Genomic DNA, 19,428 nt, shown 5'->3' with positions numbered 1-19,428 from the left:
ATTTCAAATTACCATGAACGCATCAATGAATTAGTTCTTGGTATAGTAAACAAAAGTTATTGAATCGCTCCTTCCGTTTTTAATTGGAATTTTTTTCCTTAGATTGTTTCGTTAAAGTCACTATCTTCAATCTAATCTTCTGACTACTGACTCCTCAAGTCGTTGTTGCTTTCCTTTGTAAGGAAACGCATCTTTTTATGCACAAATGTTCATATAAACACTCTATAAGAATACAGACAGACCATAAAACGTGCTAAACGAAAGCAATAAATAAATAAAGGAGAAAATATTTTGTATTATGTAATCGCCTTTATTAAACATACAATTTAATGATTTTTCTGATAGTATTTGCTACAGAGCATGAATTTTATAAGCTAAAATAGACTTTGTGAAGTGATAAAGCTTTTAATATGTGTTTACATAACACCCCGTACGCGTTCCAACCGAAAAAACAAAGAACTCCAGACTGAACACTTGCAGGTCGCAGCTGTGTCCCTGCAAACGTATCTTTTCCTTCCCTATGTGCGCGCCCTTCCTCGTCTATTGGCCCGGTGCAGGCGAAACACCGTGAGAGAGTCTTTCTGCTAATAATACAACCCCATAACAACATTGGACGAGCGACAAATGAACATGAACACCCGTTTAGTAGGTACAGATTGCCGGATAATGGTGTCATTAAAATTGGCACTGATTCTGTTGATGAATGAGATGATGGCAGATGATAATGTGGAAACTGAAGCGTTAATTTTATAGTGTTCAAAATAAAATTCATTTAACGACATAATAATTAGGTAAATGGAAACATTAGTGTTTTTATGAAGTAACCTAAGTTTACTTTTTTAACTCAAACTAAGTGTATCATAATAAAATTTCTGTTTAAAGTCAGTGACGTAAAAATATTTTCATAAAGAGGCTTAACTTATTGTAGGCCTTAGGTCTGTAGTTTCCAGCTTATCATCCTTGAGATGTTGATGTCCATGAATCCATCCATCTTTTTGAATGTCTTTCTAATGGTCGTCTTCTCCCTGGTTTATCGTCTCGTGCGATCTTTGATTAATCTTTGTCTGGTAATCCAGTCCACTTCTTCGTTCCAAGCTCTTCTACGTTTACGACCCCATCTGACTATGTCTTCTACCTCACATTCGTGTCTTATGTCTGTGTTTCTCTTTCTCTTTCTGTCCAACACATTCATGCCATCTATTCTATGTCATTACAGCCAATAAAAGAAGAGGTCTGGTACGACAGTAACTCCAAATAAATGATAACCATGGACGTAAAGGTTTTGTGGTCGTAACCAAGATATTATGAATGCTAAACTTGAGCATTTTTGATAATTTTTGGTTATACATACCAATGAACGAATAACCACCCTATTCCTATCACTCCATTTCCAAAATTCTAACGCGTTTATATAATCAGCACCAACACCTTTGAGGCTAAGTATTCGCAAACTGTACATCATTGCATGTGCTTTTGTAATCTGAATGTATACTAAAGAAAAATGTATTTTTTTCTTGGATTTATTGATGTATTCTGAAAAAGCAACATTTTGGGCGAAATTCAACATTTTGTTGTTAGGGAAGATATGGAACGAACAAAATAAAAAAAACTTGACACTAATAACGTGTATTACCTCCTCGTGGATTGATGACTGCTTGTGAAGTCGGCGCGGCAACAACAACATTCTGGTCGATGTTATCCCAACAGCAATCTTCTCAGGTTCTGGGCAGTTCTGGTGTGTGTCTGCGGATCAGTCGTCCTAGTCATGTTCTATGGGAATCATCTGGGCTGCGGTTGGCGAGTCAAACCGCCAAATTTCTACCAGATACTCCCTGACAATTCTGGCTGTATGTGGTCTCACGTTATCTTGCATAAAAATGCCACGTTCCCCCATAGTCACCATGAAAGGCATAACATGGTCTTCTAGCACCTCCGCAACGTATCTTTGAGAGGTTAGGGCGACATTTTCTATGAAGACCAACTATGTACGAGCTTGTGCAGGGATTCCCGCCCAAACCATAACTAACCCACCACCAAATGAATACGCTCGTCAATGCAAACTTCAGCGTATCTTTCCCCAGGTCTTCTCCACACTCGTCGACGTTCATCTGACCCAGTGAGGCCAAAACGCGACTCATCTGAGAACAATACCCAGCTGCAGTCATCATCATTCCAACGAACGTGATATCTGGCAAATGTCAATCTTGCAGTCCGATGCTGGCGTTGCAACGGGGGACCTGTAGCCATTCTTCTGCATGACAGTCAAGCAGCATGAAGTCTTCTTCTAACGTTGACATTTCTCACTTCTTCCAACTGATTTCGCTGTAGCTGTCCTATTCCGCAAACTTGTGGACACCAAAAAACGGTCATCTCGTTGAGTGGTAAGTCCTTTTCGGCCAGACCCTGGTCTTCCAGTGATTAGGCCAGTCTCCAGAAAGCGCTGGTACACCCTTTGCATACCACAAAGACTAGCACCCACAATTCTTGCAGTTTCACGTTGTTCCCGACCATCTGGTAACAGCGCAACAATTCTTGCCACAACAATCGGATCTAAAGGCATTATGGGCCCGTTATCATCAACAGTAAACAGGAAAATTTTTTGCTCGCCAGTGTAGTACAAAAAAAAGACTTTTTTTGTAGTCTTGACACGTTTCCACGCTGCTTTATAATTTCCTACTGCAATCCAAGTCCCCTGTATTATATAAATAGTCCTACGTAGTTATGTAAGTTTTTAGAAAATTTCCCTTTCTCGCTTTTTTATTTAAGAAATTATTAATTTTTGTTAATTCTGCACTAATTAACAGATTGTTGAAGTCCTTTGTAGAATGGTCCTTATAAAAGCAGCTTCTACAATTATAAATGTAAGACCAATGGGTGCTTTAATAAAAAATACTTCACAGATGTCCCAAAATATAGTCATTTCTATTGTTTTCTGAATAGTGCTTAACTTCTGTCCACCCATATTGCCAAAACAACCAATCACTTCTACATTTTCAAAAAGAAAAGATCCTCCCGATCCCCATAAATAGACTACTGCCGTTGTGACAACCGTAATACGCTTGATAACAGGAATGAATGAATGAATGAACATTTATAGAGATGGGAAAAAAGATATAAAAATAACGGTTACTTTGCATGTACTTACTTAAAATATCTTATATTATGAATTAGTGTATGTTTCTAAAGAGATAACGTGATTTGAGGATATATTTTGATATTTCACAATATTTTTTTCTATATATTTACTGCTTTGTAATAGAGAAAATTGAACGTGGAACAGGCCAGCCGATAATTGTTGGAACGTCCAAGAACAGTATCGATTATTTCATCAGAAATTTCGATGCAGCAGATACTTTGACCTCCTTATGTAGGCACAGTTCGGCAAGGTATCAAAAAATCTTAGTATAATACCATATTGAATAAACTATTAGCACTATAAACATAATTTGACTTAAACGTTGCTTCATCACCTTTTTCTAAAGTGTAACAAATTTTGAGTTTGTACAGATAAATTTCGTTTTGTTTTATGAATTCTCTATATGTTTGTAATCACGATTTCTGTGTTTGAGATCTGCATCTATCTTTCTAAAATACCTGCACCACAAGTTTTTGTATTTGTGATAAGAAATTTCTTAATCAAACACCAAGTAGTGCTTTTGTTTTTGTTTATCGTAATATTTGGAATCTTTTACTGAACAAAGCAATAAAAATAATCATGGATCCTTATTATAATTTATTTCTAACAAAGTGATGTTGTCGTTTAATTTATCTGGTATTACATTATTTCTACGACTTGTGGAGCTGTTCCCACCTCGCAGATTAGGGCGTAAAACTCGTCGTAAGTTCGGTTTCATTATCTAGTGTAATCCGCAATATTAGGGGCGGATATGCTGTTTGAACCATTGTTAATCTTTATAGTAAACTTAAATTTAATGAACACTGACACGTGACACTTGCACGAGGCTGGCTTTCTGTGATTGCACATTGTTATCTGATAGCGATATCTGATATTAAGTTTTACATTACACTGGGTTCATTAAATCGAACAAGACGCCCGAGATAATACGTACTGATTTATTACTACTGAGATAGATAATAACGTAGCTAAAGAAAACATTGAAAGTGGTAACGACATCGAATTCTCGATGTTAAAACAAAAAAAAAAAACGATTGTTTGAATTGGTAGACGACATAATACTAGAAACAAGAGATGAAACGGCCCTAAAAGAAACAAAAAGAAATAAATGAGACAAAGACTAATTATATGATAAGCACAGTAAGAAAAATAAATGGAACGAACATAAAAATTTTGGAGAGTACAGTTTTAGCAACATTTTCGAATTCTTAGGAACGATGGTAAGTGAAAAAATGACAGATTAGGAGTTATAAAGGATCGTATACAATCTGGATTTATAAGAGACAAGAATTTACTTACCAAAACCAATTTTAAAAAATTACAAAGTAGATATTAGATCTGTTGTCAACTATGGCGCTAAAGAATAATATGAAAGAAAAATACTAAGTAGAATATTATGGCTGAAACAATGAGAAAGAACATAAAAGCCTAGAGAATACGAAACGAAAAGCGATTATCAAGGAAAAAGACAAGAATATTATGTAAATGTAAAGGAGCAACTGCTGAATTCTATAATAAACAAGATGTACCAAGAAGATAGAACTCATTCGATTCTAGCAAATCATCACTTTCTTTCATTCCATTTAAACATAAGCTAGATTACGGATTCTTTGGAAAATGGATTAAATATAATGACTATGACGATCAATTAATTTATTGCCTCTTATTTTTCTTTTTGTATTTGAGCTCCTCGAATAAATTTTAAACAAAAATACGACGTTTACTACTTAAATTGTGTGATATGGCAACACTGATGTGAATATGTCAAATCTGACATTTACATCATTGAGTTTGACATTTTTAATGGTGAACGTATTCAGAACGTGTTGTTATACGAGTGCTATACGATTGTTTACACATACAGAAAAAATTTTCGTGTGGTGACTTTTAAAATTATTGACTAAGTTATTTTACAACAAAAAAAAAAAATGAGAAAATAAACGAAAAACAACGTTATACGTACGGGGCAATGTTCGGGGTATTTTCCTATTAAACATCAAGCAGCTGTGGAAACAACAGAAAATGCGTGGCGTTATTAAGCAAAGAATCCGCGACACGGGCGGACACGTGGCCGCGTTGTGAACTGCACGCGAGCGTCGTTCACACGGTTCAACCCCCTATTTTTGAAATCTCGCTCGGATAAAGCACGCCGTTCATGAACACCCGGTCTATATTAGTATTTTCTCGAAAATTAACCGATTGGTACAGGATTGGGTTTTCATATTAACAACTTTCATAAATATTCTCTGTTCGATAGAGCGTTGAATTTAAAATTTAAAAAACTAGTTTGAAAGAATCTCAGACTTAAGGGATAGAGCATATGTCAAAACTAATTTAACTGAGGGATGCAAGATTCAACTTTATAGATGGTTTTATCAATAGCGATGAATATTTAATCATTTTTTAATTTGGCTAAACAAAAATGCGTGCCATACGTCAAGAATGGTTTAAGGGCAACAATACTCATTGTAAAAAGGTGTCTTAATCTATTATCCATGGAGGCATAAAATGAGAAAGAACATACGCGATTTTCCTGGAAGGTCAGTGGGAGAATTGGAAACCAAGTTTACCAAGATCAATACAATGTCCAAGAGCTGATTTTCAATCAAAATAAGTTAAGACTTAATTTGTAATTGTTGACTATACTTCTAACATATTTATTCTTCTAAAATGTCACTCTAAAAGTTTCAGGGATTTGACATTGGAACAGAACGGGGCTTGTGATCTTCCGGTTGTTCTTTCCAGATTATTTTCTGTCTCTCCTTGATATTAAACTTATTCACTAGCCTCTAGTGTCAGCTAATGTATTTGTTTGTTTGACGACGATATTCTTAATTAGTTGTTACTTAAGTTTTGAGATAGATAAATATTTAATTAGTTATTTTTTATTGTTTTTTAATATATTCTCCATTAAGATCAATAAACTTTTGCATGCGTTTCAACGAATTTTCCATTTTGACCGAGGTACCTTCAAAACAAGTGTTTGAAGGCATCAAGCGCTTCAGGTGTAGAAAAACGTTGATCTTGAAATTTATTTTTGATCAACGGGATTAAGAAGAAATCATTGGGTACTAAATAAGGACTGGAGGCCGGATGGTACATCAATTGGATGTTTTGACTGTTCTGTTTATCGAAATTCTTCTTGTAACGAGGTGTGAACACGACGGAAAACCGGTGAAAGATCAGCGAGTTGATCAGTACATGGTTGTTGGTTTAACTCACATCGAAAGTCATAGTCATAGCATTCGTTTGACAACATATTATGAGTATTGTCACCGTTAAAAATGTCAAACTTTATGTCAGATTTGAAATATTAACATCATTGTTGCCATATCTCAAAACTTAAGTAGCAGCCCTCGTATTTTCGATGATGGAATAAATAATTTATTTCGTCTACTGTAGACAAATAGTAAGAAAAAGACATTTTCAAACATGTAGAGAATGAAGAAACCCTTCAAACGATACATAAGTGAATAATGATAACTTATTTAAAACATGAAAGAAAAAATTGAAGATTTTATCGTATCTAAAAACTGTTTTTCGTCTGGTCTATCCACACAAAAAATTAAATAAAAATAACCGAATGCTAGGAAAAACGTAATACATATTGCTATTTGTAGTAGAGTTTAATTTATTACGCCGATCCTGTTTTAAGAAGGGAATTCACAGAAATTAACAATTTGGGTTCTCTTCACATCAATAGGGGACAGTTCATCAAATTTTATGGACAATTCCGGTAAATTGAGACACGTGTTTGGATTATGGAAATTATTGGTGCAGATGTGAATATATATGGAAATTTATCGAGATATATTGAATGCCCTACTTCGATATTGATTTGAAAAAAATTTCGTATCCGTGATATTCAACCAAAATATGTTTCACTACTATATAATTGATACATTTGAGGCAATTTTATGTGACTTATCCCTATCCCTATCTTTATCCTTATACTTTTTGGTCCCATATTACGTAATGATTTTGAATTTCACTCTCTATCAATATTCGAGTTAGAAATTTTTATTGGAACCAAGAAGCAACGGTTAGATATGGACAAACGACATCAGAACCGGGGTGTATATAAAAGGGGTTGTGTTTTGTCTCCAATACTGTTTAATATTTACTCTGAGCACATATTTAACCAAGCAATAGGCGATGACGAGGATGGAATAAAGAAGAAGTCCTTCAACGTCTAATTAACAAAGTTGTAGAAGTAGGAAATCTACTAGGGATGGAAATTATTGTAACAAAAACAAAAGTAACGACACACAACTGAACATAAACATCTATGACACCGCAATAGAGAAAGTTGAGAAATTTGAATATCTTCGCAGCTGCATAACGATAAATATAGACCCTGAAGTCGAAGTAAAATCACGTTTAGAACAAGCTAGAGCCATATTCCTAAAGGTAAAAAACCTATTATGTAACGCAACCCTAAGCTTAAACTTAACCATGAACCAAGAACAGAATCGAAGCTTTTGAAATGTGGATCTATGGGAAAGTATGGGAAAGTTACTAACAAAAATAAATCGAAGGAAAACGTGTACCTGGTCGCAAACAACATTCAGGGATTGGACATCATCTTTAAATCGTACCACTCAGAATCGAATTAAGTATGCCGACATTGTCGCCAACTTTCAATAAATGAATATGGTATAAATGGTATCTGAAGAAGAAGATAGTCTCGATCTGGCGTGGATGAGATTTAGAGTTCTGTTTGAGTGAAATTATTTCTATTGAATATGTTTCTCCTTATTTTCATTCCAATTTCAGTCACTCCATTCTATCTCCAGCAATCTTATTTTACTGTTTTTTCCGAATTTAATCGTGGTCGCGTTTCGCTACAGAATGAATTTCGCGAAAATCTTCCAAAATCGGTTGTTGTACCAGAAAACATCGATGTTTGGGCAAACTTGGGCAGTAGTTCCACCAGTAGTAACATTTGGTTATCAAAAAAATTTGTTCGCGTTGAATACCGAATAATTTGACAAAGCTCTTGTCGATTGGTGCAAAAAAATTCAATTATGATGCTTAAAAAGACGTCTACAACATCTTGACTGGCGAAGAATCGTGGATCCATGCATGTGAATCAACATTAGACTGTATTGGTCTTTCAAGATAAGACAAATCTAACAAAAGTTGTTCAGTGCAGCGGGATAACTGGACACGTCGCCACCGTTTCATTAGAGCAACGTAGAGCAGTCAATTCTGAATGGGTTAACCACCATTTGTTTGCCAGAAGTGTTCGAAAAATTTAAGGAAACCAATTGCTGAAGAAAAATCATTCATCATTTACCGTACAGTTTTTGTTTGGCATTCGATGATTTATTGTTATTTCCGCAGATAAGAAATCTGAAAAAGCTTTCAAATCACACGTTTTGGAAGTGGTGCTTCGACAATTAGTTCAAACGCATACAAAAGTGTATCGATCTTAATACAGAATATTTTGAAAAACAATCAAGATTTATACAATTATAAATATTTATTTCGTGTATCTCAAAACTTTAGTAGGAATTCTCGTAATATAAGATTTATTTGAAGTGTATGGAAAATGTATGTAATTCCATTGGTGTTGTGGGTGGAGGATAATGTTTTTTGGAAAAATAGTTTTATCGAGTTTGATATGGTTTAATCGTAGTAATGGACTTTTATTATTTAATGCTACTATACTTAGTTTATAAAGTAACTACTTTGTTGTCATGTTAACAAAAACATTACTTAACAAATTTTTTTGACATTTGTTAGAAAACTACGCATTCAGTTGTAATAAAGAAAATCCAACAAAATGCCCCATATTTGCAATGTATCCTTTGTTGATGTGGTAACAGAGAAAATGGAAAAATCTGGTATAAAATCGAGATTGATACAAATATGGTTGAAATGGATATTGATATCAGATAATCATTTACAAACTCGGTTGTATTTCAAAAGCGAAAAAGCCATAAGAGACGAAAAATTCAGGCACATATCATCAGGTTACATATATGTGATTCATCCTTTGAGTAAATTTCGAGAATGGTATGAACTTTGGTTGTTGTGGTATTATTTATTCGTAGTTTATTTCAATTCTTTGGACTTGGCAATCACAAAGATATACGTCACGGATACGCATCGTTATATGGCTTTCACGGTTGATTTTATAGCAATGATCGACGTTTGTATAAACTTAATTACTGGTTATACAATAAAAAAATTAAAAACCATCGAATTACGACCTAAGAAAATAGCGAAAAAATATATATTTGGACCGTTCTTCATATCCGATGTTCTCGGATCGACGAAATTTCTTATGTATCACGTGTTTCCTAAACCGAGACTCGCAATTATTGGAATACAAAATTTGTGGAGTCTCTCGAGAGTTATTCGAGTATGGTCTGTAATGCAATTATTATTGAAAGTATCCTTATTGTTTAAAATCAAATCGAAAACCACTACGTTCGCTATATGTTCAGTAACTTTACTATTATGCACTATGCATTTCTTTACGTGTTTTTTGATTGGCAGTAAATTATTGGTGAGATACTACTTTCAATTTCCGGATCCTTATAATGCATCTATGATAAACGTTTACGACGTATATTTGGATTACATGTTTCGAAGTTCCGCTATTCTTTTAGGGATTACGCTACCTGAAAATTACGTTAAAGATATCCAATACGTCGAAGATTATATAGCTACGGTTTTATCGTATGTAGTCGGGAAAATTCTGGTTATATCGACTTGGATAATATTCGCGTTATCTATTCTTGCATCGAAATCGACGGAGATCAAATATCAGAGAATATTGAACGAATTAGAGGAGTACATGATTCAGAAACAGCTACCGCTACAATTGAGAAAGAAAATCAACGCTTATTATCACTATAAATATCACGGTAAATATTTTAAAGAAGATCTAATTCAGTTTATCATTCCGGATAATCTTCAAAAGAATGTTAATTTTGAAATAACGAAATCTTTGATTAGAAGTGTCAATATATTGAAGAAACTCACTAATCAACAACTCATGGATTTAATTCAAGCTTTGGTACCTGAAATATTTCTACCGAATGATTGTATTATTCAATCGGGAACAGTGGGTAATAGTATGTTTTTTATAAATAGTGGAACCGTAGCCGTTTATACCCATTCCGGCAAAGAAGTTTGTCATTTACAAGAAGGGGATTATTTTGGAGAAGTATCGCTAATCTTTAAAGGACAAAGACGGTTAACTACAATCAACGCCATTGAACATTCTCATATTTACAAATTGAAAAGTTCGGATTTCAAACGTATTTTAATGAAAAATAAAAACGTATATAAAAAAATTGTCGAGACCGCTGAGAAACGTTTGAAATACACGTTGCATCTTGAAAAAATGTACAAGAAAGCGTTGTTTGAAAAAACATACACTGAATCCGATACCTTCATTCATCATGGATAATAGTATTACATTATTGTTATTTAAAAGAATATTTTGTATATTTTAAAACATTAAAAAATTGTTTTAGTTGTTTTATAAAAACTTTCATTCAATATTGTCCTTTTTTTATCATTTCTTAATATAGAAGGTGTCTCATAAATAATATGCACGATGTAGAGAGAAAGAGAGAGAAATAAACTTTATTATTTTAAGAAAATTTCACAGTTTATAGATAAAACGATATATTAGATAATATAAAAAATAACAATTTGGTTTAATAATAATCATAATATCTTATACGGACAGTTGGTATGGCAAAAAACGTCCCTATGTTACGGTATCGACATTATTCATTTTCTCTCTCGTTCGAGACACTTTATATATACTGCGCATGCTTGAGAATGCGCACAAGATGCGCAGAACTAACTTAAACGCTCGTAGGAGAGAGAAAACGATATACTAGTTGTTTCGCTTAGTCGAAACACCTTCCACTTGTAAGAACTGTCCATATAGGAGTATTACATACAGGGTGTGTCTATATTCGATCGACAACGCTCTACCTAGTTGCTGAGATATGGGGTGTTCAAAATGTTAAATCAAAATCAAAAATTTGCCATAAATCAAGAACGTATTTAATTTTTTTTCCAAATTTGGTGACCAAAATGTTCCTTAATGAAATAATATTTTGACATAAACAAACTTTAGAGGAATTTAACCAGTGGCGTGCTGTCAGGGTTAGTTATCACGTTTATATAAAAAAAAAAATTAAATATAATTCACACACAATTTTTTTATTTTATTTTATCTGGGAAATTCATTTCTTAAAAAGAACGTCATCCAGGTGTGCAAATAACGCAAGAGAGTTAGTAAAATTGTACGCCTTTCTGCCTCACCCTGTACAATGTCCTTTAAATAACCCCTCAAGAAGAAATCGAGGGGTGTTATGTCCGGAGACCTTGGTGGCCATGGAATTGGGACATCGCGTCCAATCCATCGGTTGGAAAAAGTTTCGTTGAGGTTTTCCCGAACTGTTTTGGTCGATCTGTTGGTAACAGTGCCTGTAACAACTGTACCTTATAGGCATACAGACGCAACTGTTTATGAAGAACCGTGTGGATTGTGGTTGTAGGCATTTGGACTTGCATTGAAACCTGACGAATTAAAGTGTATTTGATTTCGTCTTTAATATAACTGTTCAGCGTTTTTAAAAAAAGACTTTATTAGTTGTAGTAATACATGGAAAAGACAGAATATAAATATCTTGTTTATATTCGAAGTTATGAATTTTTGAAGTTGTAAAGATAATTTTGTATTTTTTTTTCAACATAAAGGACTTGGTATTACTGAATCTCCCAACAGTAGAAGAACTGAGTTGTTAAAAGTTTTGTTTTCGATGGCATTATCTTATTAAGATAATTCCCAGCGGTTGAAGTTAGTTCTAATAGATGCTTCACAATTTTTGTTTGGCTTCAGAGAATTAGTGTAAAAGCCGTTGGTGTAACTGTATAGTCTAAGCCATAAAACATAAAGTAGTACTACTTGATGTTCCAAGGTCTCAACTCTATAGTAACTAGTTTGTCTATGGTTGACAATTATAACCTATAAACTTCGTCGAACAAATTCGAAGCGAGTTTTAAATATTTTGTTGTTGTCATAGTAGCTGAATAAATAAATATAAATGAGACGTTTTAACAATAAATGTACCTAACAAATTTCAAATATGCCTCATTCTTGTAATTTAATATCGAGTGATGAAGTTACAGAGAAGATAGAAGATGTTAAAAAGAAATCCAAATTGGCGAAATGGTGGTTGGAATATATATTGATATCGGAGGACCATCCTCGCATCAATTTATATTTTAAAAGTAAAAAGGCAATTCACATGGAGAAATTACGACATATCAGATCGGGATATACGTACGTTATTCATCCAATTAGTAAATTTCGATTCATATACAAAATTTATATGATATTGTATTATACGCTTGTGTTATATGTAAATTCGCTAGATGTCGGCGTTACCTACAAAGAAATTAAACCCATACACTTGATGATATCTAGGATGGCCGACACATTATCTATAATCGATATCATAATGACGTTTTTTACCGGTTATGTAATATTTAAAACAAAAACCGTCGAATTGAGACCGTTGAAAATTGCTAAAAAATACATTTTCGGACCGTTTTTCATTTTTGACGTAATGGGTTGTTCTAAAATGATCATCTATCCGATATTCTATCCATCCATCCAACCTTGGGTATTAACAGTTCTCAATATATTGTTTATGTGTCGATCAATCAGGATATGGTCGCTCCTAAAGTTAGTTTATAGATTTTTTTTAATTCTTCACGTCAAATCGAAGACTACTATATATACTGTATGTTCTATTATAATGTTTTTTTTCACGATACATTTTTCGACTTGCGGTTTAGTCGGTATAAACGTAATTAGAAAATACCATTTCCAATCACCACCTTCACATAATAATTCTAAAGATTTTAATTTGTACGAAGTTTATTTCGATTACATATTTAGAAGTTCCGCTTATATATTTGGAATTACCGTTCCGAATGAATATTTAAATAAAATGACTAGGATTGAGGATTATTTGATAACGATTTTCATTTATATCCTAGGAAAAATTTTGATAATTTCAACTTGGCTTATAATCGCTTTGAGTATTCTATCTACCAAATCGACACATATTAAATTTCAAAATATCTTGAAAGAAGTTGAGGAGTTTATGATTAGAAAAAAACTACCGCCCAATTTGAGAACAAGTATCATCAACTATTACAACTTCAAATATCAAGGTAGTTTCTTAAAAGAGGACTTGATACAATTCATATTACCGGATAATTTACGGAAAGACATAAATCTAGGAATATGTAAATATTTGATCAATAACGTTTCGATTTTTGAGCACTTAAAGTACGAAGAAGTTATCGAAATAGTTGAAGTGCTAATTCCAGAAATATTTCTACCAAACGATTGTATTATTCAATCCGGTACTATTGGAGAAAGTATGTATTTCATAGCTAGTGGAACTGTTGCTGTTTATACGCATTCTGGAGAAGAAATATGTCACTTACAAGATGGCGATTATTTCGGAGAAATTTCCCTCCTTATGAAAAATCAAGACCGACCCGCTGATATATATGCCATTGAAACTTCGCATATATATAAATTGAATAAAACCGATTTCCACAAGATTTTTTCCAAACATAAAAAGGTTTTTAAGAAGATAATGCGAATCGCTGAAAATCGATTGAAGCATATCTTGCGCGTGGAGAAACTATACAAAAAAACCCTCTTCGAAAAGGACCACGTCGAATCGTTGGCAAGATTTTGAATTTTTCTTATTACATTTAATAGTTCGAATTGTTATTTTTACTTTTGCTAAATAAAAATTGTTCCTCAAATATAACTTTACACTTTTATTTGTGGTACCTCGTTTATACTGTCAGTCAAAAGTTTTCGCCCTCCCCTTAAAACATATCACAAATTTCTTTTTCATATTGTCTATTGAAGGTTGAAACGGTTTCTTACAAAACCAAAAATCAAATTAAAAGAAAAAAACCTTTTTCAAAAAACAAACATTTTATAATTTGTTAATAAGATGGATTAAAAAGTTAATAATAAATTATTTCTGATGAGAAATTTCATTTAACTTTAACGATGATTAAGCACTTCTTGGTAGCGTTGGATTTAGTTAGGGATCTAGCGAGGGCTGAAGCCCCACGTAGGGGCCCTCTAAAATTACTAATTTAATCATTTATTTTAGAAGAAATATTGGATCTACAGTAAAATTTCCATTTTTCTAAACATTATTTGGAGAATTTAATGAAATGAATGATTTAGTGTAATTTAATCCGCACACTAATTCTTAGTGGAGATGTTCGAATGATCTACAGCTTGAATTATTTTTTGTATTACAGCCATTCAACTCGAATCGATTAATAATACAAATAATTTATTAATACCATTAAAAGTTTCTTAATTGGATCGTTAAATCGAATGCGTGCATCGAGCGCACGTGAATCGAGCGCACGGTGGTTCGAGCGCACATTTGCAGGTATAAATACTGTATCTTCAATCCCTGTATTTAGCTTGAAAAGCCGTGAAATTATCGTGAATATAAGAAGAAAAATTATAAAAGAGTTAACAACAGAGTTAATACTTTCTCATCAATGCGATTATAGCCATAGTCTCCTAACCTACCTAATCTAGCCTAACTTAACCTAACCTAACCTAAACTAACCTTTTTTTTGTCCAGAGGTGGGGTGGAAGCTAATGCCTTCCTCACAGTGGGCGGGTGCAAATACTGTGAGTATGTGTGGGACTCTCATCCACTAAACCACCCTCCTCAATCCTCGGGAGTGTCGTACGCCGGGAGGACAACAAATTGTCGTTGTATCAGCGTACAACACTTAATCCTTTGGATTTTTGAACTGTTTCTTAGCTTCACTCCTCTCCACCAGTCCGTCAAGACGGCACAAGAAGAGAGAAAGTTACTGAGCCACTCCACCAACTTACGAGGTCTTACAGCTCCCAGGAGTGGAACCTAACCTAACCTAACTTAACAATTTTTAAATTAAAAGGCTTTTTTGTAGAAAATTCAAAATACGCAATTTTTTATTATTATTTTGAACCTAATACCAAAAATGCCCCCATTCTGAGAAAAAATAATTTATTGTATCAATTTTTGTTCAATATTTTATACAATATTGAACATTTGCCCATTTTGGAAAATTCTAGATGTGACTGATCGTATGTTGGCCCATCTCTAGGACTCACTGCGTCAGATCCTATTAAAAATTTTGTCAGAACTACAAACGAGAAAGAAGTTTCTTTCATATTTATACATTTTTAACACTAAAACATCACACTTTGATTATTAAATCTTCCCGTTTCTATCATAGTCCCAATTTTTTAATTATACCTACGTTAGGACACTTTCTTACATCAAGGTCTGTAAACCGAGCCCAATTTCTATAAAGCGGCTTGGATTCCTTGTTGTCCGGATTCTAAATATTTGAAATAGCCATGGCGCGGCGCTGCTACCTAGGGATGCTAGAGATGGACGTAGGTTAGGCACAAGGACTCTTCCACAAAGCAAAGCATGTTTCTACTTAACCAAATCTTCTACTGGTTTTTTTTCTATGTAAACCTCATTTTATTAGGTCACAAAATTGGATTGTGTGAGAAAAATGAAAGTAGATCGTCCTATATCTTGTAGTAGAGTCCTTGGGGAGGACCCGGTTCCATATAAGACCGCGGGGTAGACCAGATATAAACATTTTGACAGCATTTTCACAACTATGATTATTTGCTTTTATCTAATTACAATTCATTACTTAAAGAAATGATAATAAATGTTATTATCAGGTTAATACATGTCGATATGGTGACCACAGAGTGAGGTAATTTAGCGCTCCTGGAATGAATCCAAACCGCTCCGTTCGGATTCTTTGTATCTATACTTCGTGATTAACATCACATTTCAATCATAAACATAATAATTCGAGGCTACTGAATATGCAAGAAAGAGAGAGAAAACGATACACTATTTATTTCATTTTGTTACATGTCACTTATAGAAACGAGATAAGGAGTAAGGAAATGTTAAAGATCGAAAAAGAACGATACAAGAAATTAGAAAAGTCATTCACGATTTTTATTGAAAGCGCAATCTAGTATTACTCTATCTATGATTTCCATTATTCTCTATACAATCTTGTTTATCTATGGTTGACAATTATAACCTATAAACTTGGAATGTTTGTGTATCTGATTTCGTCTCTATGAACCATGACACGCATTGAACTTTCTGTTGTGGTAACTTTATTAGTTGTAGTAATACATGGAAAAGACAGAATATAAATATCTTGTTTATATTCCAAGTTATGAATTTTTGAAGTTGTAAAGATAATTTTGTATTTTTTTTCAACATAAAGGACTTGGTATTACTGAATCTCCCAACAGTAGAAGAACTGAGTTGTTAAAAGTTTTGTTTTCGATGGAATTATCTTTTTACGATAATTCCCGGCGGTTGAAGTTAGTTCTAATAGATGCTTCACAATTTTTGTTTGGATTCAGAGAATTAGTGTAAAAGCCGTTGGTGTAACTGTATAGTCTAAGCCATAAAACATAAAGTAGTACTACTTGATGTTCCAAGGTCTCAACTCTATAGTAACTAGTTTGTCTATGGTTGACAATTATAACCTATAAACTTCGTCGAACAAATTCGAAGCGAGTTTTAAATATTTTGTTGTTGTCATAGTAGCTGAATAAATATATATAAATGAGACGTTTTAACAATAAATGTACCTAACAAATTTCAAATATGCCTCATTCTTGTAATTTAATATCGAGTGATGAAGTTACAGAGAAGATAGAAGATGTTAAAAAGAAATCCAAATTGACGAAATGGTGGTTGAAATTTCTATTGATATCGGAAGACCATCCCCTCGTTAGTTCATATTTTAAAAGTAAAAAGGAAATTCACATGGAGAAATTACGACATATCAGATCGGGATATACGTACGTTATTCATCCCCTTAGCAAATTTCGATACATATATGAAATTTATTTATTAGTTTATTATATACTTGTGGTATATATAAATCCTCTAGATGTCGGCGTTACCTACGAAAAAATCAAACCCATACACTTGATGATATCTAGGATTGTCGACGTATTGACCATGATCGATATCATAATCACTTTTTTCTCCGGTTTTATTGTATCTAAAACCAAAACTATCGAACTCAGACCATTTAATATTGCAAGAAATTACATTGTAGGACCGTTTTTCATTTTTGATTTAATGGGTTCTTCGAAAGTTATATTGTATGCAATAATAAAAAAGCAACCTTTGATATTAATTGGATTTATAAATATATGCTGTTTATGTAGATCTATCAGGATATGGACGCTCATGAAATCAATCAACAAATTGTTCATGTTTCTTCATGTCAAATCGAAGACAACGCTATTTACTTTTTGCTCTGTTTTATTGGTTTTTTTCACGATGCATTTCTTAGCGTGTTTTTTGGTGGGTATAGAAATAATCCGAAAATACAATTTCGTTGCATCAGATTCACGAAATAATTCTATAATTACTAACATATACGACGTTTATCCTGATTTTACGTTTAGAAGTTCCGCTTACATATTTGGAATTACCGTTCCGAAGGAATATCTAAATGAGATGGATACAATTGAGGATTATTTGTTTGTGATTTTTACTTATGTCATAGGGAAAATTTTGATGATTTCAACCTGGCTTATAATCGCTTTAAGTATTCTATCGACGAGATCGACAAATATCAAATTTCAAAAAGTCTTGAAAGAGGTTGAGGAATACATGATTCAAAAAAAGCTACCGCCCAATTTAAGGACGAATATCATCAGTTATTACAACTTTAAATATCAGGAAAGCTATTTTAAAGAGGACTTGATACAATTCATATTACCGGATAATTTGCGGAAAGACATAAATCTTGGAATATGTAAATATTTGGTCAACAACGTTTCGATTTTTGAGCACTTAAAGTATGAAGAAGTTATCGAAATAGTTGAAGTGCTAATTCCAGAAATATTTCTACCGAAGGATTATATCATTCAATATGGAGAGATTGGAGAAAGTATGTATTTCATAGCTAGTGGAACTGTTGCTGTTTATACGTATTCTGGTAAGGAAATATGTCATTTAGAAGATGGCGCTTATTTCGGAGAAATTTCTCTCGTAATGAAAGATCAGAAGCGAACCGCCAATATACATGCCATTGAAACTTCCCATATTTATAAACTGAGAAAAACGGATTTTCAGAAGATTTTTTCCAAACATCAAAAAATTTTTAAGAAGATTACACGCGGCGCTGAAAAACGTTTAAAGCACATCATGCGCGTTGAAGAACTTCACAAAAAAACTCTCTTCGAAAAGTCACGCATCGAATCGTTAACTTCTGCATCATCTCAATTAACATTTTAATTTTCTTTTTAATTATTTCATTGAATTTAATAGTTAGAATTGTTGTTAATAGTTTCAATTAATAAATTATTCTTCAAACATAAATTTTTAATTTATTTACAAAAGCCTATAATCCGTACCGAAGAACAGAAAAGATTTAACAGCATTCTGGTCCGGAGTTCCAGGCAGAGGTTGCGGTTTGCCAGAAATGTCTTCATGTTGTTCAAAGATTTCCGCGCTTGCTCAATTCTTGATGTGATTTCGAGTTTCGGGTCACATTGCTGGTTGACGAGCGTTCAATGATCTCTCCATGGATTCTTACGGTGGCATTACAAAAATCTAGAGCTAATAATCCAATTTCGATATTTTGTAAGCACTTTGTAAGCATAACACACAAGCTTTTGTGCGCTTTCTTCATAGAAGGCTGCAAGCTGTGTTTTCGACATGTTCTTTCAATTAGTCATCATCCTTAGAATGTAGAGTACCATTGAATAATTTCAGATGTAAGATGAAAATCGCTAGGAATAAGTTTTGGGCTGTACGGAGCATGATCAGCCATCTCGACTGGGTTTCTGAGTGCGCATTGTGAGGTAGGTATTATCGGCTTTTGTAGATCAGTAATTATGTGCATCTATTGTTTGGTCTCGTGGTAATTAGGTCTGGATAACTGCAATGGGATACCACAATGAAACTTGATTACAATACTAGAAGACGTAAGGAATTAGTTCAGGAAGATCCTGTATAGATGTAGTATTTTTCTATGACAACTGATTGGGAAATTTGAATAATAATCAGTATTCCTATGCTTCATTGACTTCACAAAAACGTTTGACCGTATTAAACTTATCGCATAATAGAAAAATATCTACCTATTATTGAAAAAAAAAAGAATAAAAAAATTCAAGGTTA

General features: G+C 33.4%; 3 protein-coding genes across 3 annotated transcripts; all 3 read left to right on the top strand.

Annotated features, from left to right (window-relative positions):
• Positions 1 to 8,952: 8,952 nt before the first annotated feature.
• Positions 8,953 to 10,637, top strand: LOC130891345 (potassium/sodium hyperpolarization-activated cyclic nucleotide-gated channel 2-like). Its single transcript, XM_057796000.1, has one exon. It carries the CDS (start codon positions 8,973 to 8,975, stop codon positions 10,560 to 10,562), a length of 1,590 nt encoding a protein of 529 aa, XP_057651983.1. The 5' UTR covers positions 8,953 to 8,972; the 3' UTR covers positions 10,563 to 10,637.
• Positions 10,638 to 12,261: 1,624 nt separating this feature from the next.
• LOC130891790 (potassium/sodium hyperpolarization-activated cyclic nucleotide-gated channel 2-like) lies at positions 12,262 to 13,971 on the top strand. Its single transcript, XM_057796754.1, has one exon. The coding sequence runs from the start codon at positions 12,262 to 12,264 to the stop codon at positions 13,894 to 13,896; it is 1,635 nt and encodes a 544-aa protein (XP_057652737.1). The 3' UTR covers positions 13,897 to 13,971.
• Positions 13,972 to 16,876: 2,905 nt separating this feature from the next.
• Positions 16,877 to 18,540, top strand: LOC130891789 (potassium/sodium hyperpolarization-activated cyclic nucleotide-gated channel 2-like). The gene has a single exon (XM_057796753.1). It carries the CDS (start codon positions 16,891 to 16,893, stop codon positions 18,538 to 18,540), a length of 1,650 nt encoding a protein of 549 aa, XP_057652736.1. The 5' UTR covers positions 16,877 to 16,890.
• The last annotated feature ends 888 nt before the right edge of the window (positions 18,541 to 19,428 follow it).

This window comes from Diorhabda carinulata, chromosome 3 (assembly GCF_026250575.1).
Source record: "Diorhabda carinulata isolate Delta chromosome 3, icDioCari1.1, whole genome shotgun sequence".
NCBI classification, from domain to species: Eukaryota; Metazoa; Arthropoda; class Insecta; order Coleoptera; family Chrysomelidae; genus Diorhabda; species Diorhabda carinulata.
This window is presented reverse-complemented; position numbering and strand designations above follow the sequence as displayed.

Coding starts and splice junctions, on each gene's coding strand:
- LOC130891345 (XM_057796000.1), top strand. CDS start 8,973: ATGGAAAAATCTGGTATAAAATCGAGATTGATACAAATATGGTTGAAA.
- LOC130891790 (XM_057796754.1), top strand. CDS start 12,262: ATGCCTCATTCTTGTAATTTAATATCGAGTGATGAAGTTACAGAGAAG.
- LOC130891789 (XM_057796753.1), top strand. CDS start 16,891: ATGCCTCATTCTTGTAATTTAATATCGAGTGATGAAGTTACAGAGAAG.